The sequence below is a fragment of the Leuresthes tenuis genome, unplaced genomic scaffold (assembly GCF_036924035.1).
Source record: "Leuresthes tenuis unplaced genomic scaffold, fLeuTen1.0.hap1 SCAF_23, whole genome shotgun sequence".
In the NCBI taxonomy this organism is placed as follows: Eukaryota; Metazoa; Chordata; class Actinopteri; order Atheriniformes; family Atherinopsidae; genus Leuresthes; species Leuresthes tenuis.
The window spans coordinates 7,975,796-8,003,666 of NW_027325377.1; the positions used below are offsets into that span (position 1 = coordinate 7,975,796).

The 27,871-nt window shown below is 41.7% G+C and overlaps 2 protein-coding genes across 13 annotated transcripts in view; both read right to left on the reverse strand.

Annotated features, from left to right (window-relative positions):
- Nucleotides 1-26,341, reverse strand: part of plekha5 (pleckstrin homology domain containing, family A member 5) — a 155,888-nt gene extending 129,547 nt beyond the window's left edge. For 4 of the 12 annotated variants that reach the window (XM_072377874.1, XM_072377872.1, XM_072377873.1 and 1 more), the window contains exons 1-3: nucleotides 26,184-26,335; nucleotides 25,984-26,060; nucleotides 25,220-25,277 (exon numbers count right to left, since the gene is read on the reverse strand). In XM_072377874.1, the coding sequence (XP_072233975.1) occupies nucleotides 25,220-25,277; nucleotides 25,984-26,060; nucleotides 26,184-26,275 (227 nt within the window). In that variant the 5' untranslated portion in view covers nucleotides 26,276-26,335. Of the gene's footprint in view, nucleotides 1-18,118; nucleotides 18,400-25,219; nucleotides 25,278-25,983; nucleotides 26,061-26,183 lie in introns of those variants that run through there. The other 8 variants (XM_072377878.1, XM_072377876.1, XM_072377875.1 and 5 more) reach the window with 6 other exon arrangements.
- LOC140282700 (zinc-binding protein A33-like) lies at nucleotides 9,624-11,248 on the reverse strand. Its single transcript, XM_072377233.1, has one exon. It carries the CDS (start codon nucleotides 11,173-11,175, stop codon nucleotides 9,778-9,780), a length of 1,398 nt encoding a protein of 465 aa, XP_072233334.1. The 5' UTR covers nucleotides 11,176-11,248; the 3' UTR covers nucleotides 9,624-9,777.
- Nucleotides 26,342-27,871: the final 1,530 nt, after the last annotated feature.

Below are 27,871 nucleotides of genomic sequence, written 5' to 3' on the forward strand. Positions count from 1 at the left end.
CTGAATAATTATTCTCATGACAATTATTACAGTTGGAAATTTTTTATTTATTTAATTTTTTATATTGTTGCGGAGCAGCTGGCTGTGCTCGAAATCTGTTTTGTTTTTTTTGTTTCTCTGATGTGTTTTGTCTTCAGGCTCAGGTGGAGCTGCTGGGCTGGCTCTCCCGTTTGGATATGCCTTTGGGTGAGCCCGTCCTCCCCTTAACTGCCTTGCAGGTGAGGCACTGGTTGGAGGGGGCCGAGCAACCCTTCTTGATTTGAACAGTTTACAAGAGCCACATGATCACGTTTAAACTCTTAAACAGACTAGATTGTTGTTGTGTTTTGGGCATTTTCATTTCATTATCACTTGTTTTTGGTTGTAACCTGTACCGCCACTCCCAAAACCATTTTGCCCACCTCTTGTATATTAGCAGGGGTTACTTAGGAGATTGATGCACAGAGACGTATTCCATCCATATAGAGTGGCCATCTACCTTGGATTTAGAATGTACATAACACATTAACCTCCTCTGCCACCGATCTCTCCCTTTTTGAGGCATCCCGTGGCTATCAACCCGTTTTGTTTCCTTCTCAGGAAGATGAAGTAGTGGTTCTGTCTGTGCAACAATACCTTTGAAGAGGCCAGCATGTTTGGAAACAGACTAAAGTAGTCCTACACCAAACACCAAAAAAACCCTGTCATATCGCTGCGGGAGGTTGCAGGATCCCGCAGTACAGCAACGGTCAAAAGTCACATTCTCACCTCGCAACATTGGCTGTTTCATATAGAAATGCACCTTTGGACAGCATATTGGTCTTTCTGCTTTATACAGAAGTTTTTTATTTCTTCCCAAGCCTAATGCTGCAGGCCACCAGCGCAAACCTGCTAACACAGACACAGATGACTGCTGGCTCCAAACACCGATGACGCAGCTATTGTGCAGGATTGAAACAGTCAGTTGGTATAATCAGTCCATTTTCCCTCCCAGTAATATGACATCAGGGTTCAGGACAGAGGATCCTGCTGTCACACTGTCTACTACAGACCATCCCAGGGCCTCACACATGACTGTTACAGCATCACTTAATGACACCTCATCATCCACTCACACCCTCAACAGAATCCACATGTTGTTATTATCGTTTGGATAATACCGGTTTTGCTGTCAGCAACACGTGGGACGGGGTACACGTGCATGTGTGTGTGTGTGTGTGTCCGTGCCAAATCATGTTAGGTAGGCAGTGCTCGATCAGCAGAATTATCATCAATTATCTGCCCACAGGCATGTGCAAGTGTCTGCAAGTCACATTTCAGTTTTTCTTTGAACCAGGATACCATGGGAGAAACCCGCACTTCATCTGATTTGCTTTGCCAAATAGGTTTCACAGCAGTCATTTCTGCTCAGATTACAGTATAACTGCTGGGTTTGTGGGGATTAGTATCTTCTTTGAGTTTTTTTTGTAATGTAGTTCATTCTTTGCCCTTTAGTCTCTTGGTTTCTCATGTTAACTTTATTAATTCTTAGTATTTTGTTCTGGGTTCTGCTTTAGTTTTTTCTGGTTGCTTTAGTCTCTGTTCTGTTTTGGTTCAGCTCTTCTTTTAGGTCTGGTATTTTGTTAGACATTTATTCTTTGTGTATTCCGTTTAGGTTTTCAGTCCTCTGTGATAGATTATGTAAATGTTTATATTCTGTTTGAGATTTGTTTAGTTTCTACTTGTTTTCAGTCTATAATTACTTTAATTCCCTGCCATTGTAAAGACATCTAAATGTCTATATGTCACTTGGTCTTGTCTTGTTACTCCTTCTCTGTGCACACCTATATCCTGTTCATCACTCACCTGTTGTCACTTTACTCATCACACCCCCAGTATTTATACCTCTCCAGTTCCCTCAATAATTTGCCATTTTTGCCATTTTTTTTGCCAACAACTTAATTCATTCAACACCTCATTTACTGAAGATTGACTTTTCGTCACCTTATTTCCTGTCGATCTGAACATGTCACAGTTGACCAAGGAGTGTCGGGTTTAGGGGGAGCTAAAAACACTGAACTATAAAGGGCCAACATGAAAAAGCTTCACCAGACCTTTTCTCCTTTAACTGGTGGCTAAAACGTTCTTCTAAAGCATTTGGCTATATGTGACAACCCCAATTTCCTCACCTGCCTGTCTGCCAGCTCACTAAGACAGACAAGCTCCAAGGCACACTCCCCCAGTACTGTCTCAGACAGGCTTACTGGGACTAAATGCCTGAATACATTCTGCTTTCAGTGCGCACATCAAATGCATTAAAATAATAATCCTCTGAAATAAGAATCCATTTCAAAGTTTTGAACTGCAATGTTCTTTTTGGCATGGTATTTGAACTTTAAATACACTATTAGACTCAGATTGACTCTTTTCTACCAGATAGTTAAAACTGCAGTCTACACACAGTGCACTGCACCTGTACAGTGAACTGCAAATATCCAAAGGCCTGTAAAAACAAGATGTTGTCTTAGTTGATCTGAGTTATCCGAGTTTGGCTTTAAAAGCAGTCACAGTTGTGGCAGACCTCAGGTCGGCAGGCAGTGAGTTCGAGATAGCTGGCCTACAGCAGGCTCAGCAACTGTGGATTTAATTCTGGGCTGAACCAGAAATCCTTCATCTGATGACTTGATGTCCAGTTGGATTATTCACAGTGAGCAAGTCAGAGATGCACTGAGAGTCATTGAGTGCTTTATGAACAATTATGATTTTAAAGGTCATTGTGTATGGAACAGGTAGCCAGCTAAGGGACTCCCACATCTTTAAAACTTCCTACTTACTCCCTTAGTACTTTTTGAGCTTCTCGTGTTCCTTCTTGACGTTGCTGTAATTTGGAAATGCTACATCTATTATTACTGCCATCTTCTATAGTGTGACCAGTCTAACCAACTTAGAAATTCCAGTCTGGATCTAAAAGTCCCAAAGGATCACCTTTGGAAGTATCTCCCACTTTGGGACACAGTACAGATGTTTCTGTTATGGCATCCCACGTATGATGTACCTTCCTGCATCTTATACTCTGCCACTATGTGCTGGACTTTCTCATCAAACAATCTACTGGCTAGAAGAGAGGACACAGCCTCACTACTTAAACTGTGTGCACACAAAGGCAGAAATGTGCATATGCTAAAGGTGAATTCATAAAGCAATGTATAGATGTTTTTCCCACTGTTAAATCTCAGTGATTGTGAATTTATACAGATGTGCACAAGCCTGGTTTCCACTCCCATCTTCTGCAATGATTGAATGCAGAAACTCCCCTTATTAATCAGTGACATGTAAAACTGTTTTCAGCTACAGCTACAGACTTATTTTTATCAAATGTGACATTCTGGAATCAAAAACAGAACAAAAACTGATGAATAAAGAAAAGTAACAGAAGCTATCGGCTCTGTAAGTTCAGAGCAAAGGACTCTGCATTAGCAACAAATAAATGAGAAATGAGAGCTGTTCCACTCACAGCTAAAGAACAGATGCATGAACCAGTGATCCTTTGCTGCTAGAAATGTTTAAATATGTCGGCTCTTCCTAAAATCAATTTCCACTTCATCGAAGCTGTTTTAAAGTGTTTGAAGAAAGTTTTTGTTTTTGTGTTAACTCACCCTTTAGAAATCTAGCCCTCATTCTTCTTTTATATTATTCGCTTTTGGCTTTTTCTCCTTTATCTACTCTCTAATGGTTATGTACCATCATATTAGATTCCAGTTTTCACCAATCAGAAAAAGTACAATGCTCATGTATTCCAATTACACAGAACAAACTTATGTAGACTGAAGTTAATCTCAGGGATCAGAGTGTTTTTACAAAGTAACATCTCTGAGGTGCCGATGCCAGACGTTCAACAGTGTCACAGATGGAGCCAACACATTTTCATGCATTTGTTCTATTCCTGGGTAAATGTGGACTTTGAAAAGGTTATGTCTTTCAGAGCTTAATTGGAGAACAAATAGACAAGATCGCTTAAATAATGTGTTCAGTGCTGACACAGCAGTATGACCTCCCTTGTATGCACACTTCCAACCTTCAGTAACATCAGTCACTCTGGAAAGAAAAGTGTATTGCAGCACTGAGGTTCAGACTGCTTAACCATGCACACAGACCCCTCTGTTGAGTCCTGAGCCTGACCAGTTGCCATGCCAACATCTCTAATAACCAGCGAGCTCACCACTGATCTTTTCTGCAGCTATCTCTGGTTTTAGCCTCTCATGTCAACAGTGTTGTCTGTCACTTTGGGGAACATATTTAAGATAATGCATTTCCTTATTTCTTGAAGATGAGTAAAAGCATTGTATAAGCTTATGTCTACCTCTACTATTCATATCCAGACGGACCAAAGGAAATTATTGCTAAAGTTGTGCCCTGAGTTCCTAGACATGACATTCTACAATATGTTCTTCAGCTGAGCTCAGAGAGGTGTCAGAAGACCAGATAACCTTTTAGGGGAGACAGAGATAAAAGTTTGGTGGACATAGTGTGTGCACCCATCTTACCAAGGCTGCAGCCACCAGAAATTCAGTGTGTGCACAGCAGGGAGAAGACAAGTATGATGCACTGAGAAACAGCCGAGGTTTCCATACACAAAGAAGCTGAGGGGGGTGCAGGTTCTGCACAGGAAACAGATGAGTGTGTTTCCTGAAGCCCCTCTAACCTCCCTTCCTGACAATCGTTTGGGAAAAGGGTTGCGAATCATCAACACTTTCACACACAAACCTACATCAGGCGAGATATTTACTTCTCGTTAGGGTTTCAGTTATTTCTGCTTCAGAAAATTCTTATCTGAGGAAATAGTGATGAAACAAGCAACAACCAAATCTCTTTTTTTCTCTTCACTGTGATGTCCAAGATGCTTTAACTTCCTCAATACTTTCCATTCCTCTGCACATAAGGAGAGTACATCAGGCTCAAAATGCATAGCCATTTTTCCAGCTTTGGTTTCTAATCAGCAAAAATGAGACCTTCAAATAAAATCTGCCTTGCCCTGATCTAAAAAGCAAATACTCTGAAAACAAGAACACTGTATTGTTACAGCAAGTCAAACAAAAATGAAAAACGCAGATATATCATAGAGCAAAAATGAATAAAGTCTCTTTGCTGGCATTTGTTGTAGGCAGGAATGACCTCCTGCAATGGAGCTGAATAAGCCTCTGACTGAAGACACTATTTTGTTTGATCAGTATGCTTTGTAGAAGGTGTGCAGTGTTGTCCATCACTCCTCTCAGTTCAACATTCAACATTCGTTGTGCCAGAAATGGCACTAATTCTTTTTTGAAACTTTTCAGTTTCCCCAGGACTTTGTATTCCCTTCATGTGTGTTTTTGTCTCAGTTTGAGACTACCTGTGTAAATATATATAGAAATATGTAAGACTAAGAGCAACTTCAAGTGGGGATACAAATATGCCTAATGATGGGACAGTATACGACCACAGACAGTTCTACACTGGAAACAACAGGATCCCCTGAGAGGTCTCAAAGTCACCTTTCTGTCATCACTGATGTAGGCTGCTTCAGTGGGGATTATTCATTTCTATCTGCTCTTGGTCTACTTATAATCAGCTACACAGACTAAATTAACCAACTCTGCCTGACATTTCCTCATTTTAGCAGTCTTTACCCAGTGTCTTGTTCTGACGCTTTCCTGTCCCCAATTCCTGTCTGTATCCCTCTGACTGTGTTCAGACTGCCAGCTCAGACATATTCATTTTGAATACATTAATCAATCTGAAGTGCACGTTGAAATGTATTCAGAATGATTTTATAATGTCCAGACAGAAAAAAAAAATCTCATCTTAATTGTATTCTAAACATGATTCTGATTGGACGCCAGATTTCACAGTCTTTTGCATCACTTGCAATGCAACCACCAAAAGGATGTCAAAGCCAAAGCAGCAACAAATCTAAACTGACTTGCTGATTCTAACAAGTAAGAACAATGAGAACAACAATCCATAAACAAACAAGAACAAATTGAACCAAAACAGTGCTCAGGAGAATATTAAGAGTAACAGGGACACGAAAACTGGTATAAAATGTCATGAATGTTGTTCCCACACCAGCAGTTCCTGCTCTTCAAACAACTCACTTGTTTTTGTCAAAATTGTATAATTTTAGGTCGTGTAAAACCCCTGAAACCCCTCATGGCCTCAACAGTGCTTTGAGCATGACTCTCCAACTTCTTCCAGTGAGTGGGGATATATGAATGTGCCAGTGAAGAACAACAGAGCAATAAAATAAATTGGTCAGGGCTGCTGACTCAGTTAGTGAGCACCAGAATCATGTGCTTTTTAACAAAGGATGGAGCAATCGCCTGCACTTAGCTCGCATTTAGCAACACGCCGGTACAACAGCGCAGGTTTGTCTGTCATGGGATAAAGGACAGTTTTCCTTGGACTAATCACTTTAGTATCAGCCATTTCAGAAGCCTTACACCATGTGCAAATTTGAAAAACATGACGAATCCTCAGCTTTAGTGTTGATGGCTGATAGTTCTCACGATGTGTCATGTGCCATCATATGAACATGCTAACAAGGTGAATAACTTGGTCTTTTGCAGATGGGAACTTCAACTGAAAGTTTTGAATGGTTCAGCACCAGATCATTTCAAGACAGAAATTTTGAAAGTAAATGATTTAACTACCATGGGGATTTAAAAGACTGCATTAAAATTCATAGCGGTGCAGCTAAAATTTGCTTTAATGTATGGTAACAAGCTTTTAATGAGCCTAAAGTGTAAGGTATTAAACACATGGCGTTCTAATTAACCTGGATGAAATCACAAAATTGCTTCAAGCACTTGTTTTTCATGATGAGAATAGCTTTTGTTAAAAACAGAACAGAAAGCAGCACAAGAAGAGCGGAGGTCACCCAAATAACATCCTGACCTGTCCACATCTTTGACTGATGAATTTCTCCTCAGAAAAAGTAAAACAGAACACTTTCAGAGGCTGAAACAGAGAGGCCAGGACACAAAGCTTTCTTGTTTCATCACCTGGAAATATATCTTTTCACAGCAGGAAATATGGAGCGGAGGGCTGGGTAATGAGGGATTCAGGACTCAAGGATTTGTGGTGTTAAGACAAAGGAGCAAAGGTGGAATCTTTTAGCTAAGGATTAACTGCCTGTTAACATCACTGTGCACACTTTCCCACTGACTTTAGTAACTTAATCCATGAAAGTCCCTAAAAATCTGGTTTATCTACTTTGCCAAAGGAGATATTGCCCAGAATAGCAAGAGAAATCACAGGGATGACAACCATGCATGCTAAAATCTTAAAAATCACTAATTAACTAACAGCATGCATGTTTTTGGAACAGGAGAGTAAGCTGAAATATACCCATGAAGGCACAGAGAGAACATGTAAACTCCTCACAGAAAGAACCGAACTGAGATAAGACCCAGGAACCTTCTGCTGCAAGGCGACAGTGCAAAGCCACACACCTCCGTGCAGCTCACATTAATAGATAAACAGAAACGTAGTGCCAAAGATTTGAGGTAGTGTGAAAATTTACAAGATAGTGGTCCTGTGAATTGTTGCGATGTGTGATTACAATTTCCAGGTGTTTCATGATTATATGAATATATTTCTAAACAAAAATCATATACATAAATAAACAAACAAAACATTTAATACAAATTCAAATGCTTCCTATTTTACTTTGGCTTTGACATTTGTCTTTATAGTTCCATATCCACATTTTTATGGCACTGCTGTTATTCCAAATCATCACAACAACTGGTTCAAACCATGCTAAGTACTCAGAAGAGATGCCTGTTGGTTTCAGTTTTGCAGTGACTGAAGCAAACTTTCTGAGACCAGAATTAAATCATTTTTGCAACTCTAAAAAAAAAAAAAAAACAAACACTGGTCACTCGTGCCTTTTGTTGATTTTTCAATTAACTTCTTCTACAACTTTTCAAGCATAGAGCAGAGGAAAGCATGACAGACTGCGAATGTGTGCATGACTAATCGCAGTCAAACTCTGAGCACAGCGGACCAGCGTAGAATCTCTCAGTAGTTGAGGCCCTCTGGGCATCAGCGGCCTACATGTTCATATCTGTAGGCTTCTCATCAACTGATCTGGAATCAGAGAAAATCATTTTCAGACCGTACCGGGTTGAACGGGGTCAGTGGTGTCTTTGAGGCTCCAGCTCTCACTGTACCGTGAGAGTGCCTGAGCTGTTCCTGATTTAAGGGCACAAGTTTGATTGGGTGTCAGACTATTATTCTGTCATGCATGCAGAGTCACCAACTTACGAAGCAGAAAGCTTCGAAATAACTTCCTGGCAATTTTATGTCATTCTGAAATAAGATATTTCCATGGTAAAGCAGAGCTTACTCTTGAAAAACAAATGGTACTCAGCAAACTCAAAACTATACAATTACTGCTCCACCCAAACACATCATTCATATGGCTTCAGTTTGACATCACAGTATATTGATTTCTTGACTTTACCAACACTCCCTTAGGAATTAGAATGCAACCTCTATCTCCATTAGTTTCACAGCTACTGCACTGATCAATAATTGTTTAATGGTGGAACTCCCAGATCTGGATCACCACCAAAATCTAATTGACTTTTCTTTGGCTTGAGATCGGACAGTGTAGCACATTCATTGGTAATGTTTTTTCGAGATATATTGCTGTCAGTCACACAGATAAACTAATGAACACGCATTGTTCCACATCTTTTTATTGTTGGAAGAATGACTTTTCTATTTTGTATCAGAAAAATATCCGAATGTTTAAATAAGCCATCATTTGTAAAAATCACTTGTAATAAAACTCTATTTGCTTTCATTCAGGTCACCTTCCTATCTTGAGAATGTACCCGTCTGTTGTATCAGATACAGAGACATACCTAAAGAACACTGTTGGCATCAGTCCTTTAAAATCAGTTTTATTAAACCAATCACTAATTGCATACAAAGAAATGAGACACAGATAACGATTTAAACCCTACTGAGCAGCGCTTAGGAGCAAAACACTCATAAGCCAAGACCAGAAAAGGACAATGACATCAAATCTTCCTCACATGTCTTCACAAAGTCACAGCTGAATGAACCACAGAGGCCTGGAACCATCAGTCTGCCGGAGCTGAGCAGAAGAAACGTGGCCATGCGAAAGAATGCCAATCCTTCCAGAACCGTGCATCTCCAGCAGCCTTGCAACTGCTGGGGCTTTTGACGATGGACGCTGGTCAGGTCAGCCGTGTGTGACCACCGCTCACCACTGCAGCGTTCATTTCCTCAGTACTGTTACTGTTCTCAGTTTTGTTCTGTTTTGTCACTGACAAGGTGCTACATCCTGAATCTGAACACACACTATGAATATTGCATTCTGTGAAACTGATGACTGCTTTGTTCTGAAAGACATTTGGTCAAAAAATATTATATTATTCTTATCAAGTGCAATCGGCTGTAACCAGCGGCAACTGCCAAAGCATTCTTATATCTAGTGCGAGTTCTGCTTATAAGTACAACTGCGATATTCAACAGCTGTATGATTATTTTCTGCACTGGCTTGATTAAGGTTAGTGATCATAGTCTGCTTTACACAGAAAAGGTTTCTGTGCTTTTGTCAAAACACACAATTACCTCCTGATGCAAGCCTTGAACTCCACTGGGAGCACTTGGTTAGCCCACGTTCTCCCCTGACAAACTCATGCTGCTTTGAAAAGAATCTAGTTTTTCCCTTGAATTTATTTCTTCATCAGACTGACACATTTGAGTTCTTCTTATTAGTCATACTTAAGTTATCTTTAGCATCTACTCCATGTTTACAGAGATCTTTACTGGTAGCACTTTCAGCGGAAGGTAATTTACGGAGTTAAAGTATGGGAACAAGCTGTCAGTGAAACTGTGTGTGAAGGTGTGTATGTGTGTACCAGCATCAGCATCACAGAATGACAACATTCCTTTCTCCCAGTTCAGATGTACTCGAATCCTCTGGGACTTCTTTTTCACATGGAGATCAATGTCTTGATTACACTTGGAGCATGCTCGATATCTACCACTGTAGAAACGTATTCTCCAGAGTCCAGATGCCACATTGTGCTTCCTCGGAACAGACTCCGCAAGCACCCCCAGTTCCCAGTATTCATTGTCCCCAACCTCAACATCCCAGCTGTGAGTCCCCCAGCTGAAGCCCTCAGAGCCCAAGACAGAGCTGAGGTGTTGAATCCTCTCAGGGTTTTCAGGGCACAACTGTGTCTGTCCCCATCTAACCACGCGAAGATCTTCAGACAGAATCAGTTCTGGATTGGCAGTGTTTGGGTCCAGGATCACAGGAGTGTAAGAGATTATTTTCTGCATCTTATGCCAAACATTATAGGATAAGTTGCCCAAGTGTTTGGCCACATCCAGCAGAGTTCCTGACACTGGTTGTGATTCATGGTTGGGAAAGTGCTGCCTCTGGACTCTTTCCACTGTCGTCTTGTAGCTCTGGAGGAATGAGACATCTGCAGCTTGCAGCACCTCCTCTGTAGCTCTGACTGCCTCTAAAAGTGCTGCTATCTCTCTGCTTAGTGCCTCCATCTTCTTCTCCATCATCTGACTCTTCTGCTTCTCTTCGTCCCTCAGAGCAGAGATCCTGGCCTCCTCATCCTCTTCAAGAAACCTGTGAAGCTTCTTAAACTGCTCCCTAATCTGTTCCTCTGCATGCTGAGTCTGGGCCTTGATGTGTATTGCTGAAAGGTCACAATTTGCTTTCACTTGATGTAAGAGCTTCAGTCTTACTTGTAAAGGCTTGAGAAGTTCACAGAGTTTTCCCCTGTGATCCTTTGCAGCTTCATCAACAGGTCTGAAGCTGTGGTTGATGTGTTTTTCTGAATCCCGACAGACAACACACACAGGCTGCTGGTGGTTGAGACAGAACAATTTGAGTTTTTCAATGTGCAGACTGCAGAGAGTTTCAGAATCTGTCTGGCCTCTCTCCCGTAAGAAGACCTCACACAGGTTTTTCAATACCAAGTTAGAAGGTGGCTCACCTCTGGAGGATCTTCTCTTACAAACCACACACTCCTTGGTTTGTTTCTTAGCCCAGCAGCTCTGCAGACAGCATTTACAAAAGCTGTGGCTGCATGACAGGAGAACAGGATCCTTAAAGATGTCATGGCAGATAGGACAAGAAATGTCCCGCTCTGAGAAATAAGAGAGTGAAGCCATGAGCCAAGGTGAAAACAACAGAACCACAGAACAATTTTGTGTCGTTTCAGCCAGTCTTCCAGAACAGTTCCTGTTAGTTTCACTTTGAGTCTTTTTGAAATTCAAAAAAGTCAAATTTTAAAGTCGATTCAAAAGAAGAGCTTGATAATGAACTGATAGTATTCCAAGTCTTCTCGACGTAGTCCTCTTTCAAGCAGTAGTTTGCGTAACAATGAATCTTTCAACATGTCTCTCCTCTCTGTGAGCAAGCACAAAAAGCAGCACTTCCTGGTTTGTCTGTAATTCAGAGAAGGGTGGAGCTTTCATCTGCTCTTTTCCCTGCAAGCTAAATGTAAATGCATTCACTGTCATCATTAGTTATTTGTTTCTTTAACAACTGTGTTGTTAAATTCTGCTTGAAGCCTTTCTGGGAATTTTTTTTTTTTATACAAAAGACAAATGTTTTTTCTGCAGCCTCTTCATTCACCCTCATTATTATTCTAAAATAGTTAAATTACTCCTCTGCAATCCATTGCTGAAGTGTACACCCGAACCCAGATTCAGCTTCACAACTCAGATTGGTAAAACTGTTGCATCGCTTAAATTCTGGTGGTTACGAGATGTGCCGAGGCTTCGAAGCGTGTGTCGAGTAATGGAGGGGGCGTTTCCGCGAAGCGCGTATCAGGGCTTGTTTCATGTAGGGGGCGAGCCGAAAATGATGACGTCCGAAGCCTCGCTACCCGGCCGTACCACGTGACTGCTTCAGGAAGTGGTTCAGATTTTGCCGCGAGTATTGACAGGCATTTAAACCCCTCAGTCTCCGTTCAAAATGTGGGTTTTTGATGGAGAGTTGCGCTCAGTACAGGTTTTGGATAGAGTTTTGATAGTGTTAATATAGTTTGGAGATAGTTTGGGGCGTTAGGTGAGGGAGAGGATGGAGCCAGAAGAGGATTTTCCGTGTGGGAACATTTTGATTTGATATCTCCTAATGAGAGTAGCTAAATATAGCATATTTCAGATGCATTAGGCTTGCTTATCAAGAACTGTATTTTTCACTGTTTCTTAATTTATTCATGGTTGAGGTGTTTATTGTGTTTCAAGGAGTTGGGATGCAATAACAACACCTCATCCATGCTAAAGTATTACCGTGCCTTGCATGAAAATAAGGAGGAAGCTGGAGCTTCACCCACCCAAGGTAACTCGTTACAATATTCTCCGGCATTCAAAGGCCGGAGAAGTGGTTTTAAAAGAAAAGGAATCGATTAAAACCAAAAACCGTTGAGAAACTGTTATTTCTGAATAAAAAAATTAATAAATCTCCCCAGTTTTGTACATCATTGTCCAAGTTCCACAAGCACTTTCACTGTTAAGCCCATGCCATTTTACTAAAGTGACAGAAAAACATATACAACCTGCCATATCACATGATAATGCCTTTCGGGGAGAATTTCCATGCAGAATACAACCAAAAGTGTTTCATTATACACATATGTGGTAATTCATGTAGATAAATTATTTGGTCATACATTTTTGGTCATTAATAGTAATTTCCAAGAGCCCTAAAAGACAAAAATTCAAAGTATCACAAATTATACAGCTGACTGTGATTATACACTTGGCCAGTAGGTGGTTTCATGTGCACATGGAGGATCGAGAAATGAACCCTTTGTCAAACCAATTGCCTCAAGCGGTTCGATGCCTCACCGTCACTACTGTATTCTCTTTTATTACCATTGTCACTTCAAGCTGAGCTGCGTTTCATTGTGTTCTGTGCTGATGTGACGTTTGCTTTTCAGTTCTGTGCAATAGGTTTGATGATTTTTCACACAGTACCACCATCACAATTCACTTTGCTAAAAGAAACCAAGTCCAATCATAAAAGCAAAGTCACAGAGAACTACCTTCAGTCTAAAGAGGCAACAGATGTGATATGGCAGATGTGGCTTTATCTATTACAGTGTGTGCCTATGTACTTCTTAATGAAGCTAAGATCCTTCAATGTGTCACCAACATGTTGAATATCTTCAACAAGTCTGTAGTGGAGAGTGGAATCTGCTTTTCAGCCATCTGTTGGGGCAGCAGCATCAGAACCAGTGGCTCAAAGAAACTGAACAAACTGATAAAGAAGGCTGGCTCTGTGCTAGGGACTGCTCTGGAGCCAATTATACTAAAGAAGATGGCTGCATAAGTTAATGAACACAAAGAACAACACTGACCATCCTCCATGTAACATCATGTTCAAACCACAGAGTGTGATCTGCATGAGGCTTCTTCAGCTGCAGTGTAACACAGAATGATACAGGAGGTCATCAATGCCAGCAGCAATAACCAGACATCATGGCTGCCTAAAGTGATTGATGAAAAATAAATAAATCAATACAACAACGTTGTAATTTCCCTTTGGAATAAATAAAGTACTTTTTTAAATCTCATTTACATTTAATTTAATTTCACTGCAGCTTTGGAGAGTCTAATCTCAGTCATACTGCAAAATTTACAATCGTCCCATAAACTATTGCTTTCAATGGAACGCAGAGAATGTGTTTCATTTTCAGAAAGATCCAAATACCCCACCCCGACCTGACTTGAAGTGCAGGCCACATGCAAGAAATTCCTTCACTCCTGCATCCCTTCAGTGCAGCTGAACTTGTGTTAGTGTGTAATATGTTATGCATGTGTGTGTACCAGAGTATTTAGACAGCACAGGAAATGTATTCTAGGTAGCCTCAGCACTGCCTCACCCAGCCAACAACCCATTTAGGAACTCTCCGTCCCAAAATAAATAAAGAAATATGCAGAGCCATTTAAAACATTACATAGCGATAACATAGATGCAATGCAAAGTTGCACCGCTAACATCATGCAATGTCTTCCATTCATTGTGTACATCTTAACCTAAACCCTAACTTTGACCTAATCTCAATAGACATATTAGCCTTTACCCAAACCTCAGATATGGTGTTTTGCCTCATCGGGTCCATAATCTGGTCTCCATAAGAACCATTGGTCCCACCAAGGTCAGTGAATATACCAGAAAAACTGTCATAATATGGTGACAAAAACAAGCATTTTCAGTGTCAGAGCAGCTTGTTATGATTAAAAATACCAACCGAGAATATGTAGATGTGTGGAGAAAAGTGGTCACAGTTAACTTTAATGTCAGGCACACGATGTGAAGTCAAACTTAAAGTGACATTTAAATATTCTAGGTTTAGAGAAAATGCAAAGAAGAAAAATAACATTGGAAAATAGAACACAGATGCAAAACTACATTGTTGCTAGGCAACAGCAGATGGAGAGAAGCTATGAGATTGTATGGGAAGCTTCACATCATGTGAGAACTCTGCAGATATGTCACAGGCAGTGAATGAAGGAGATGAAGACAAGGAGAAGTATAGAACGTTAAAATCCTCATTAAATCAAATTAGATTTTTTTTTAAAATATTTGTATATGATGTCTCAAACTCTCAAACTGGCTTGTGGCGGCCAAGCGTTCATAGCGACGTCGCTTTTTGATCCTTCGATGTCGGCTCTTCCTATCATTGTGAAGCAGAATTCACCAAGCGTTGGATTGTTCACCCACTAATAGGGAACGTGAGCTGGGATTAGACCGTCATGAGACAGGTTAGTTTTACCCTACTGATGATGTGTTGTTGCAATAGTAGACATACTGTTTGTATGTCTCATTTACATACAAACAGTAAAAGCCATCAAAACAAGCTACAGGATATAATAAACAAGTCTGTTATAATAAGATAGCAGAGTGCGTTTCATTGTGGCTGCTACTCTGTGTGCTTCCACTTAGCTCAACTTGTGTACTTGGAATGTGGAACAAAAAAACCCCACCAGAACAAAAAAGTTATTGTATAATTTCCAAGAAAATAGTTGTAAAATGATTTTGCAAGTGATAAAATAGTTTTTCATATTTCACATTTTAGAGTTGATGTAGCATGATGGCTGGTATCCGATCAGGCCAGTGAAGTTGGCCAATACGATCAGATCATTTTTGCTGAAGGGGACAGTCTGCCTAGACTAATTTAATCTATAATGTTAATTAATATATGTAATTGTCTCCCATACACATGGGGGCAATGTGGGGTTCAGCGCCTTGCCCACACATTCTTTCTCATTGGTTGGATGACTACTTTTGCGCCTGATGGCAGGAGAGATACAGGGATTGCTTCATCACTGTAGCTAAATACTGCTTTGTTTATTGGGCGTTGTGTTCGTCTGTTTGGCCATTTATCTAATTAGGGTAATAGATTCTCATCATTGTCATTGTTTTATAGCGTAGGTGGCTCAGTGGTTCGTCCAATAACTGGACGAAGGTTGGCGGTTTGATTCCCACTCTCACCACTCAAACTGATAGCTGGAGGGGTGTCAGTCCACCTCCTTGCCGCAGCTGAGGTGCCATTGAGTAAGACACCATCCCCCCATGCTTCCCGGGCGCTGTGGAGCCACTGCTCCAGTGTATGGCATCTGTCTCTATGAGTGTGTGACCCTATGCATGTGCATGTGTGTGTTCAACAGGTGCCAATCTGGATGGGTTAAAGCGGAGGAGAAATTTTGTGTATTTCATACAGTGTGTACATGACAATAAATCTGATCTTAACTTTTTCCTTTTTTGTCCTGGTTTCATTTTAGGAATTCGGAGTTTCCTATTTGTAAGTAAATGGACCATCAATGGCTCCACCACTACTAAAATAAACATGTTAACTACACTGAAAAGTAGCCCATATAGGCAACAGTTCTGAGTATTAGCCTCTCAAAACAAAATCTTCGGAATGGAGCAAAAGTAAGGACCTGTGTTTATAAAGCCCATATGTGATAAAGATGTTTTTTTATAAACCTACCAGCTGATCATTGCATTATATGGTATGGTGTCTTGACCAACTGGATAACTTGGTATAGAACCTTTGTGCCTAAACAAGCATGTCACAGACAAATTTTAAGTAGCAAGTATCTTGCCACTGATCTCCAAGAGGCAGACTGTGAGGAGGTGGGGGGGTTGCTCTTTAGTGAGTGGGTTACTCCATGCTCTAAAAAACGGGTCGATGTGAACAGAGGTGTAAATTCATGGTTAAATGGGGAGCTGCTGTACTCCAGCTCTGTTATTTCGACCAAAGCATGTCAAAGACTTTTCATTAAGACCTCGTAATTAAGGGACGGTAACAAAGAGCAAAACTGAATGGGACTAGTATATCTGCCTATTATGTAGTAGATAAGAAGTGCTGCATTCACTTCTTTTATTTGGACGTGCACAGCCCAGGACAGGAAGGCTCAGCGGGGCTTTAATAATCAGTCCCCATCAATCGAGCAGAAGAGATATCAGTCAGGTGACATGTCTATGCAGAGCAAAAGGATGGCAAAATACCAAACCCATCCGGCCTCAGCCTCCAACCCAGCTGCTGTCTGGCTGAGACAGAGAAGTACAGTCAGAGCAGTTTCTTCTGTCAGGTTTTGATGCTACTGAATTCATCGTCACTTATCAAGACTCCATCGTGAAAACCACAACTGAAATATTTCTTCATCAATACGTAACTGACATTTTTAGAGTACAATATAGAGACTTAATAACCTCTGTTAGTTTGATGTCATAGTATTTCATATTTTTGGATTATTATTAGTGATGTCCGAGAATACAAAAAACATAATTATTTTGAAGTTGTGTTAAGTTTAATCACTTACAGCATCATATTTAATAAATGTATGACATACAGTTTGTGCAGTGATCATTCCCTCCAGAGGTTCATGGTGGATGAAAAACTCATATCAGGCTAAACATCATATGCTGTTCAAATCAATGAGTACCTGAAGCCTGAGCTTCCTTTAATTTCAATCAGAAAATAGCAACACACTCTCATTCCCAAGCCGTCACATACTCTGGTTTCCTCTCTGACTGTGTCTTTTAGCATCGGTGCCTTGATGCCAAGTTGCACTTAATTATATGATCTTTTAGCAGATACAGTCCGCAATATGAGTCGCAATTTGTCTCAGCGATTTAACTGAAACGATTTGATCACATAATTACATGCATCCTGGTTGCAATGCCTGTGAGATGGGAAGCAATGCAAGGTCATTGTTACATGTGCAGAGTGCATGACTCAGAGCAGGATTTTAAAAAATGAAGTACTCAAAGTCAAAAAAGATGCAAATGATATATTCAGACTTCAAAGCAGAAGTTTATCAAAGGGACATTGTTTTCGCACAGGAAACTGGAATGATAATGAAAGCAGATTCTTAATTATAAAACCAGAGTGATTTGTGACCTGAGTAGAAGGTTTTCTGTGACAGAAATTATCTAAATTAAGTTTCTCCTCCTCTCAGTAAACTTTGCTTCAAATATTTTAGCTGAAAACAGCAAGGCAGCTTGTCTACAATAGAATAGAATAGAAGTACTTTATTCATCCCAAACTGGGAAATTTCTTTGCAGTATGCAACAGTATGGAAGAATTGCAAGGTAACTTGTAGTTACCAGTTTACTACTGGTGGAAAATATGGATAAATCATCCATCCATCCATTTTCTATACCGTCAATACGTCGGTCGAGTAGCGGGGGGCCTGGAGACTATCCCAGCAGTCATCGGGCAAAAGGTGGGGTACAACAGTCCATCACAGGGCCACATAGAGACAAACAACCACACACACTCCTAAGGACAATTTAGAGTCACCAATTAACCTAACATGCATGTTTTTGGAGGGTGGAGGGAAGCCGGAGTACCCGGAGAGAACCCAAGCATCCATGGGGAGAACTCCACACAGAAAGGCCCCAGATGGGGATCATAATTGATAACCTGGAACCCTCTCACGGTGAGGCGACGGTGCTAACCACCACACCACCATGCACTGAACTGTGGCAACAAATACCACTTAATCAGAAAAGAGGAAGAAAGGCACCTGGTTTTTGAAACAGCCACTATGGAGCCTTTCATTTGCAGTGTGTTGTATAAAGAAGAACACCATTGTTGCTTGTGTGTAAAATGACAAGAGTTTTAAATCTCCTGGATGAGTTCTGTAAAACATCTTTCTTCCACATGCTGTAATACACGCACACTTCAAAGAGAACTGAACCTTGTCTGACTTTTACTGGCTTTCAGCGCGCTCCTCAGACTGAATCAGCTGCTGCTGCTGCTGCAGTGGATGCATGACGTTGGGTTTCTGGTGGGTGGAGAGCAAAGAGGCTTCGTTCCTGTTACTCAAACAGTTTACTTTGTGGCGTTCCCAAAGCACTGAGCGTCTGCCAAGCTTAACCAATGCACACACAGAAACACATACACTTACACAAAGAGGAGAGAGAAAGAGAGAGACCCACTGTAGGTAAGAGGAAAGAAATTGCCAGCGAAAGCAGCGGTGGCAAGACAAGACCACTGTCCCTCCTTGTCTCAGTGTCAGTTCCAGGTTACACTGTCTGATTTGCCCCCATTTCATTCCTTATTTCATTTCCATTTCATATTCTATTCATCTGTCTGTGTGTTAGCAGAAAGCGAGGCTGAGGCTCCACAGCCCAGCAAGCCTCTGAATACCTTATCATGTGTTTTGAGGCTAAATGACAACTTCCCAAACCAAGCCCTGCTTGTTAAATGTCCCGCTACAAGTGGTCAAAGGTCAGCTGAATGTCAGTCATTTCAATCAGATCCGTGACATGTTTAACCCCCTCATTCTCTGCATTAGGGAGGGTAATTCTTGTGGAATTAGTTTACACACTCCATTCTTACTATCAAAAGCTTTTGGTGTCAGGGCCACAAGAATATCTGGCAACAGCAGATGCTTCACATAAAGGGGGAGAATACAAAAGCTCATTTATTTGCAGAAAAATTAAAAACCAAAAAACACAACAAAGAGGAAGAGCGTTTTTTCTGGATGTTAAACTGAGTGACACATCGGTGAAGTAGAGAAAATTAAACCCGTTTCAATCGGTGCCTTTAGTTCTAGAATCATAAACCGAACAAAAACTGCTGAATGGAAAAAAGGAACAGAAGTGGTCAGCGCAAAAACAAGAAGCAAAAGTGAAGACTCAGATGTACAAACCTAGGATGGTACGTTGGCTGTTTTGTTAAACAACCTTTGGAACCTAAAGCAGCAAATGAGCCAATTATGAACTTCCATTTATCCATTTATCCATTATCTTTCACTTATCCGAGGTTGATTCGCAGAGGCAACAGGACCCCAAGGTGTTGTCATGCCAGAAGGGATAAATATTATACCGTTCTGGGTCTGCCTGGAGGCCTCCTCCCAGTTGGCCTTCCCCAAAAAACCTCTGAAGGGAGGCAACCAGGAGGCCTTCTAACCAGATGGTGGCTGATCCTTGGCTTCCTGGTCAGTTCTTGTTTCAGTGCTTTGTTAATACCGCCCAAAACAAGCAGCTGTTGTAACTGTGTGACGTTGTCCAAGCGGTTTGATTCGCTTTCAAAACTGCAGCTCGAAAGTGAACCAAACCAAATGAAGGTGTTCAGCATTCCCCGCCCATTCAAACAAAGTCCCCCAGACTATCCTAATGTAAAAGCACACCTTTCACAGTATTTTCAGATACTTGAAATTCTATCTTTCATTTTATGTTTAATTATGTTTTTTCCTCCATTTATACTGCACCATGTCAGAGATAAACTGGTCCAGTAACATATCTAAGGTGAGGTGCGCACGCAGGTAAAGGTGTACACTTGTTTTACGCGTGAATATGTCATTTACGCATCTGGGTCTTTACGTATTAAAAGTTGCAATGGTATATTTGAAAAGCTGTTTATATATTAGCACCAAATGTATTTAAGAATATGGGTTAATTCAACTAGTTTGACCACATAGATGCACCAGCTAGGATGACAGGATTCTGTTGTGTGGGAGGATGTGTGTCCTGAGAGGAATAATAAGTTCCTGCAGAAATATAAGAGCTTGGGAAGCAGTGCAGCAGAAGTCTAAATGGATCTATGTTCTGTATCAATAAACACACACGCGCACACACGCACACACACACACACATGGGTCATACCTCTGATATGTAACTGGCCTCTATAACTTGTTAAAAAAAACATCACTAACAGAAGCTAACTCAAAGGAGAGGTCAAGCTGGAAATGTGCAGAAATGCAGTCACACACATTTTAAGATTCAGTGGAGTGTGCCTACACACACACACACGCACACAAACATGAGGAGCTGGTAAAGGCTTTAGGGAGAGCTCAGTGAAGCAGGGGGCAAACTTCAAACCACTCCAGCTGGGGAAGAAAAACACACAGGAGGGCACACACATGCACACACACACACACACAGAGGGAGAGCGAGAGAGTGAAAGAGAGACATGTGAAAAAGATGCTGCAGATAGATTTCTACTGGGATTTTAGGCTCGAGAAGGAGGGCAGCCTGCCTCCCACTGAGCAGCAAGGGTCTTCACTTCACACACAAACACATATATACAGGTCTGGCAGAAAAATGATGGACCTTCCCAAAGGAAACATTGTTCAGAGTCTAAGTTGTAGAGGTAAAAAAAAGCCCTATGTTCAACATTAAGATAACCGAATTAGGCTCTAAAATCTTCATTAATCATTAGTGCTGTTTTCCTGCTATGTTTCATATCAACAAATAGCTAAACTTTCTTTTCTAAAATGGCCCCGCAAGAGTGGCAGCCTGCTGCTGTAGCTGACATAGGTTGTGTTTTTTTTTTTTTTTGCATCCTCTTGTAATTTTCTAATGAGCTTCTTCTGTGAGGACCCTCATTTTTGGCACATTTTCCTTGTTGGTTTGGAGGCTGTGCTGCTAAAGTGACTTCTTCTGGTAATTCCTGCACTTTTTTTTTTTACATCTGTGCGTCAGCATGGCAACCGAAAAGTTGATTAGAGGATGCAGAGCTTAAACAAGGCAGAGAAAAAAGGAGGAGGATGCGGTACGGACAACAACTGATTTCACAACAAATAGGACAAAGTGTCGAAAAAATAACATGGTTAGGTTGAGAAATTATCTAAGAGGTGGTTTCGATTCGTCATACGTCACAAGAACCCTGCCCTTTACAAAACAACTGCTAACATAAAACATGTCATAATCATAGCCTTTATTCTGACACACCTTTTTCTTTGTTGCTGTAGACAAACATAGTCGTCATACGTCCTGGAGGTAGGATGTATGCTCACTTCACTTCAAAAGCTGTCACGGGTAAACAAATACTCCAGAAACTCAGCATTTGATTCAATTTGCTCAACTGTTATCCGTCCTGAAAACTGTTACAAATAAAACAAAAAAGAAATTGCATCACAGTTGTTGGGATCTCGGGCATTTGGAGGCTACTTTATGAATAACTGCTGAGAGGATAAAAACATAATGACACACATGAGGCGTTCGCTTCAGAGCCATGTGACACAAAAACAAATAAGTGCTGTACCAGCAGAGATGTCTCTGTTTGTAAAGGATGTTACCACGTGGGAATGTCATGAGAATTCAATATGCCAACAACACACATTCATAGAAAGAGACATAAATTCAACCTAATATCTCATCTTGGCTACACAGTAACTATGCCTACGTTAAGCAAGCCTTTTCTGGTGAAGTACTCATTCTCCGGTTTATGAGCATGTGCACCATGCCATCACCTAATGCTGATGAGAAGAATAGTGCGTCATACAGAGCAAAGACAAGTGCAGTCCATTGACTGGTTTAGATGCAGCAAAGTGGAAGAAGGAGTCACGTGAACATTTGGAGCTATTTCCTTCTTCTGAGCTGAAAGAAGAAGAAAAAAACTATGTGGAGGCAGCAGTTCCTTGGGTTACAGAAATGTTAGTCCCACAATCATCTGACAGCATGGAAGTCCATGAGAAGTCTCCGAATGTCAAGCAGTTGCCTCTGCAACACAATTGTTTTGTTCAGAAGTCATTATAATCCTTTTAGTACAAATTCCATTAAACTCACATTCCTTCCTATTAAAACGACAGGCCAATAAAATCCACACAGATCAACACACCTAGCTCATGGACTCAAAGCATGATGGGTACTGCCAAACGGTGGCAGTTCATACTGCAGAGAGACTAAATTCAGGGAATTCAGCTTTTTTAATGCAATAATGTGTGACGCTAACAGAATTTAGGCATCATATGTCTCATCAGCATGGTTCCAATGTGACTGGATTACCTACACTTTATTAATCAAGTCACACTACGCATCTTTAAGTCAAACATCTTTCGGCATACAGACATAAAACTCAATCTCTAATTGCATTCAGCTTTCATGTATTTGAAAAAGACCCATTTGTGGTATTGCTGACACATGCAGAGACCAAGCCATACCCTGTAAGTTCCATGAAAAAGACGTGCAGAATGTCGAAAAGCATGTGGAAGACATTGCACCAGCTCTTAAGGCTGAATCTAAATGAGAAACATGCGACAATCTTACTGAAAATACAGCCAGTCCTGCATGTTTCAGTTCTCCCTCTGGTGCTTTGGACCACAGAGTCACCTCTTCCTCATATTCTACTGACGCTGAGTTCACTATGAAATCAGTATTAAATCAGTTTGTTTTCCAGTCAGTGTGACTTTAGACACTGGTCTTATGTTAGCAGTTATGTTTACCACGAAAGTTCAAATAGCCTTCTAATAATCCTAAAAAGAATAGCAAATTCCAACTGAAAACTTGGAGACAGAAGAAGTCCAACCCCCACCCTGAAGGGCTCTGTCTGAGGAGTGACCTGCTGTCATCAAGCATTCAGAAGACAGCAGTGTCCTTCAACACCACGGATTCACAAGGAGCTGCAGGGCTGGCCTCTCAATAATAGCCTGATAGAGAAGTGACCGAGCAGGAATTTGAGAGGAATTTGTAGAATGTGAAGAAGTGGTGATGATGCACTGCTGAATGTGAATGTGAGAAGAGGTCTGGTTGTTCTGTCTCCCATTGCTCCTCATTGTTTTTAAAAGCGTGGAGGTGGCAGGATGAGTCCTCAGCTGATCTGTCTCTGCCAGTACCACAAACCAACAGCAGCTGCTGGCCCGGGCCTGATTTCTGACATTCAAAACACAATTTCTGATCTATTTGGCACCGTCAGAAAATAATTTTAGTTCCTAACACAAGAAAACTTGCTGTACAGAGACACACGCACCAAAGAGCTGGAGATTAGTCGCTATCTTGTAAAGTCAGTCAAAAATGCATTTTCCTTAACCCTTTACCAGTCACATGTAACTTTTTGGATTATCACCCAAGAAAATCAATCACTCTCCGGTTATCTACTGCTACATGATCTGATTATGTCAAACATCAGCTTCAGATTGAATAAAGCAAAAAACACGATTTGCACAGCAGTAAAAAATTATTTTAGCCAATTAGATCGATGCATGAAAAGCTAAATTTTCCAATGTTACATGACATGACATCTCTCAGAAAAGATAAGGGCAGAATATTCCAGTGCCAATACAACACAGACACAGTTTTTAGCAGTGACACTAAAACAATTCACTTAAAGCTGTGGGCCTACCTGTGGATCTGACCAACAATTCACTATCAGCTTTCAAAATCCAGCAGTTCTCAATACTCAGATGGATTTCAGTGATTAATGCAAAGATATTCGGGACAACATCCAATGTAATAGTAATTATAAATGTCATTTGAGAGCATGGACTGCCCAAAAGTCCCAGACAGGGGTCCACAATTCCCCACGTTCAGTACAGGTCAACTAGCTTGTGTTTTTTTTAGGATATATGCCCTACTCTGGAAGAGTATGCAAGTATTACTGTGTTGTAAAAAAAAAAAAATGTCAAAGTGTTTAGTCTGACTGTGTTAAGTTCAGCCATACTGCCTGTGTTCATGTGCAGTAAATAAAGTGGTGTTTAATTTTTACTGCAAACTAATGACACAGAGAGAGCTTGGGGCAAGGAGCTGATTATTCCAGCTGAGGAGTACTAGTCCTCGGGCAAACTGCTGTTGTCCTGATGCACGTCTCCTCTTTGCTGTGCACTTTAATAAGAGATAAAAAAGCTTAGATGGCATCAGCTTTGGGGGTTAGTGCAAACCTCACAGTGGTGTTCACCTCTGCTTCTCTGAACGAATCAATCCTGCCATTTTAGTTGCTATGCTTTCTTTCAAGCCTCCTGACACCACTTTGGAGTGGGTGCAGCTCTGGAGGCTGCATCCTTAGTTTTCACTGGATGCATTCATAACTGAGGGTACAGTTGTTAGATAGTCACAAACAAGCCATTATGCCACTCCGTGCCAGCGCATCTCAAGTTAATTGTGCATGTGTGACATATTCACATGTTCGTGTAGCGGTGATCATACACAGAGGGTGTGCATGACAACATACTGCATTCATACATACCAATGAGCAGTGGTTCTGGGTTATTTATAGAGTGACTATATTAGCTCACCATATGTGTCAGCTGCTGCTCTCAAAATGGCCACAGACGGCACGAGCAACAGCAGGAAAACTAGGTGGGAAAGTAAGAAGTAAAAATGAAAGTACCTCTCGCAACCTCAGCGGGAAATAGTGCGCATACGTGCATGTGTGTATCAGTTCCAACTGTGTGAGGTGCTGCAGGGCATTTTTGTTAACAGACAGGTCCACAGTACGTACATGTCTGCATATGTGCCCAAGGAGCTGCAGACACTAATAACTCTAAGGAGGTTTGACACACACACAACACATGTGAGGTACCACACAGCACACAAACAAGTTGAGCCTGTTCAGAGCAGCAGAGCAGCCTGTGAGTCACACTTGACTGTCAAACTTGTGTCCACTTATAGAAGCTGTTTTTAGGCAAATCCTTCTATTACAGTGTGTGTGTGTAGTAAGACAGGGAGAGAGAGGAGAGGGGGCGAAGGGGGAGAGGATGACTGATGGCAGCTTCAGAAAGACAGAACTGTGACACTGTTCATTCAGATTGATGTCTCCATGTGTGCATGGTTGGTGATTGGTGTGTGAGCATGTGTGTTTCACAGCACAGGAAGCCAGCACAAGCATTATTGGACACCCCCTTCAGGAGAGACAGAGTGTGCTGAGGGTGGATGAGAGGGAAATCTCTACTCAGTCTACTCAGATTGCCTCCCTCTTCAATCTACCCATCTCTTCCTATCTCAGATTTTCAACACACATTCCAAACTCACTTGATGAAGCAGCGCGCTCCCTCGAATGTGTATCCTTCCTCCCATCCTGTTGGTAAATCTGTGAGGACAGGGAGGGGAGGAAAAAACACAAGACAGCAGGAACATGAGCTGCTGTGCAGAGATACGGAGCTGATTACACGCGCGTGCACACACACACACCTGCACGCCAATGCAGTGTCTGAATCACGGATCGCTAATTTGGCTACACCCCGCAGTTCCGCGCCCCTTCCCCAATGTAAAGATCAGATGTGGCAGAGCGACTGAGAGTGAGCGCTGTCTGAATGCATCTGAGCGCAGGGATGTTCTCCTGCCTGTCAAACCTTCCGGTTGCGGCACATTTGTGATTTATTTCTGATTGTCGGCTTTCAACTGACGCACCAGATGCGCTCCGATTGTCCGACACGCAGTTGTGTGGCGTTTCTGAAGACAGCGGGTTTCAGTGATATGTGTCAAATGTCACTGCAGGGAATCGACTCCAAAAATCGACTTACGCCTACGTGACGGAACTTTTAAAAAGTGTGTCGCAAAGTGTCCAGGTGGAGCGAGGAGGTGGAGGCTGGCGGCGCCGCCGGCGGAGAGGAGCAGTGGAGGCTGTTGCTGCTGCAGAGAACAAATCCCCCTCATCGTCTTCCACGACTCCTTCCGCAACTTGTCGCCCCCTTTTCCATCGTGACGCTCAGATAACCTTTCCTTGGCGCTAAGTGCGTGTGCGTGTGCACGCGTTATCTCAAGGAATGAAGAAAACACATCCCGGGATTATTTACCTGGAGTTTTTCTGTGGCCCGTGATTACAGCCTCCCCAGTAACAGGATGCAGCCAGGTTGTACTCTTTGCTTCTTCGCTGTTAGTGGAAGAAAACGGGGAGAAGGGTGAATAGAGAACCCGAGAGAAGACAAAACAGGAAAAAGCGTCGGAGAAATAAGCAGTGCGCATCCGTAAATCCACGTATCCGCGTGATATTTACTTGATGAAGAATATGCGTCCATCCCGAGTCACCCCATAACTCCACGAAGAGGGAAGGCAGGAGAGCCAGTCCGGCTTTGGGTCCGCCGCCATGTCTAGCTCAGAGCTCTACTGCCCTGAGTTACTACACACAAGCTGGAGTTCGCGTCCCCGTGCTGAGCGCGCGCACAGATGTCCTCGCGCTTTGAGATATGCGAGGACGCGCACCAGGATAGAGACAAAAACAATGCAGAAAGAAGCGATTTTTTTTAACCTCAGTTTTTTTGCAGGGATGCAGAGTTTCCCAGTTACGCGTCAGTGGTTATAACGTTAGCGATGACTGCTTTAGATTTCCCAAAGAAGAGGACAGACTTGTATGCATAAAAATGTCAATGGCTCAGCCACACTTATTCATTTTGATATATATTCTGCAAATTAGGATTACTTTCACAACATTTTGCGTATAACATTTGTTTTTAATTTTGCCGTAACGTTTCATGACAATTTTCCACATAACAAAGTGAACTGTCTGGTTTAGATTATTGATTAGGGGTCTCTGGGGAAACCCAGTCAGTGTACAGCAAAAATAGCCTCTGCTGAGCTTTTTTCACCAGCCCCTTTGCGTTCACTACCCACATAAAATCCACTGCTAGATGCACACCTGACTGTCCCACATCCTTTCCATGTATAACAAGACTGTTGTAGTTTTTGTCTTTGACTCTCCTGAAATCGATGATGGTATCTTTTGGGGTTTTTTTGTTTGTTTTTTAATTACCAAATTGTTGATGTGACACCAGGAAACCAGTGATTGGACTTCCCCTGTAGGTCGTCTCCTCATTGTTGATTATCAGCCTCACCAGGCTGTGTCATCTGCAAACTTGAATATGGAGTTTGAGTCATGAATGGGGGTACAGTCGTATGACCAAAGTGAGTAGAGGAGAAGACTGAAAACACAGCCTTGGGGAGTGCCAGTGTTGAGAATGATGTTGAAGGAGGTGAGATGTTCAATTCTGATATAATTGTTGGTGAGAAAGTTCTTGATCCATTTGCAGAGGTGAATGTTTCAGGCCAAGTAACAGCAGTTTTAGTTGATGGAGTTAAAAGCTGACCTGAAGTTAACAAACAGCATCCTGCCAGGTGCGTGAGAACAGAGAGAAGCCTAAGTGAAACGGTGTCATCAGTGCATCTGTTGGAATTGGTTCTGGTCTAGGTCTGCAGGCCCTTGATATTGTTCATTACCAGTCTCTCAAAGTATTTAAAAGCTATTGGTGTTAATGCGACAGGCCGGTAATCATATAGGTATGTAACAGTTGAGTGCTTTGGGACAGGGATGATGGTCACAGTCTTAAGGAAGGTAGGAACTGTGGCCTCCTTCAGTAACCTGTTAAATATGCTCGTGAAGACAGCTACAAGCTGGTGTGCACACACCTGGGTTCAATCTCTAGCATCTCCATGACATCTTACATGGTCATTCATATCAGAATGACTGATCAGTAGTGTGATGGTTAGGACTGCCTTACAGCAAGAATGCTCCTGGTATGAATCTCAGCTGGGGTTCTTTTCCTATAAAGTTAGCATGTTCTCACTATGCGTGTTTGAGTTCTCTGCAGGTACTCCGATTCCTTCCATAGGATGTTAGGTTAACTGGTGATTCCAAATTGGTTGTAGGAGTGTCTGTGGGTGTGCATGGTTGTTGGTCCTGTGATGGAC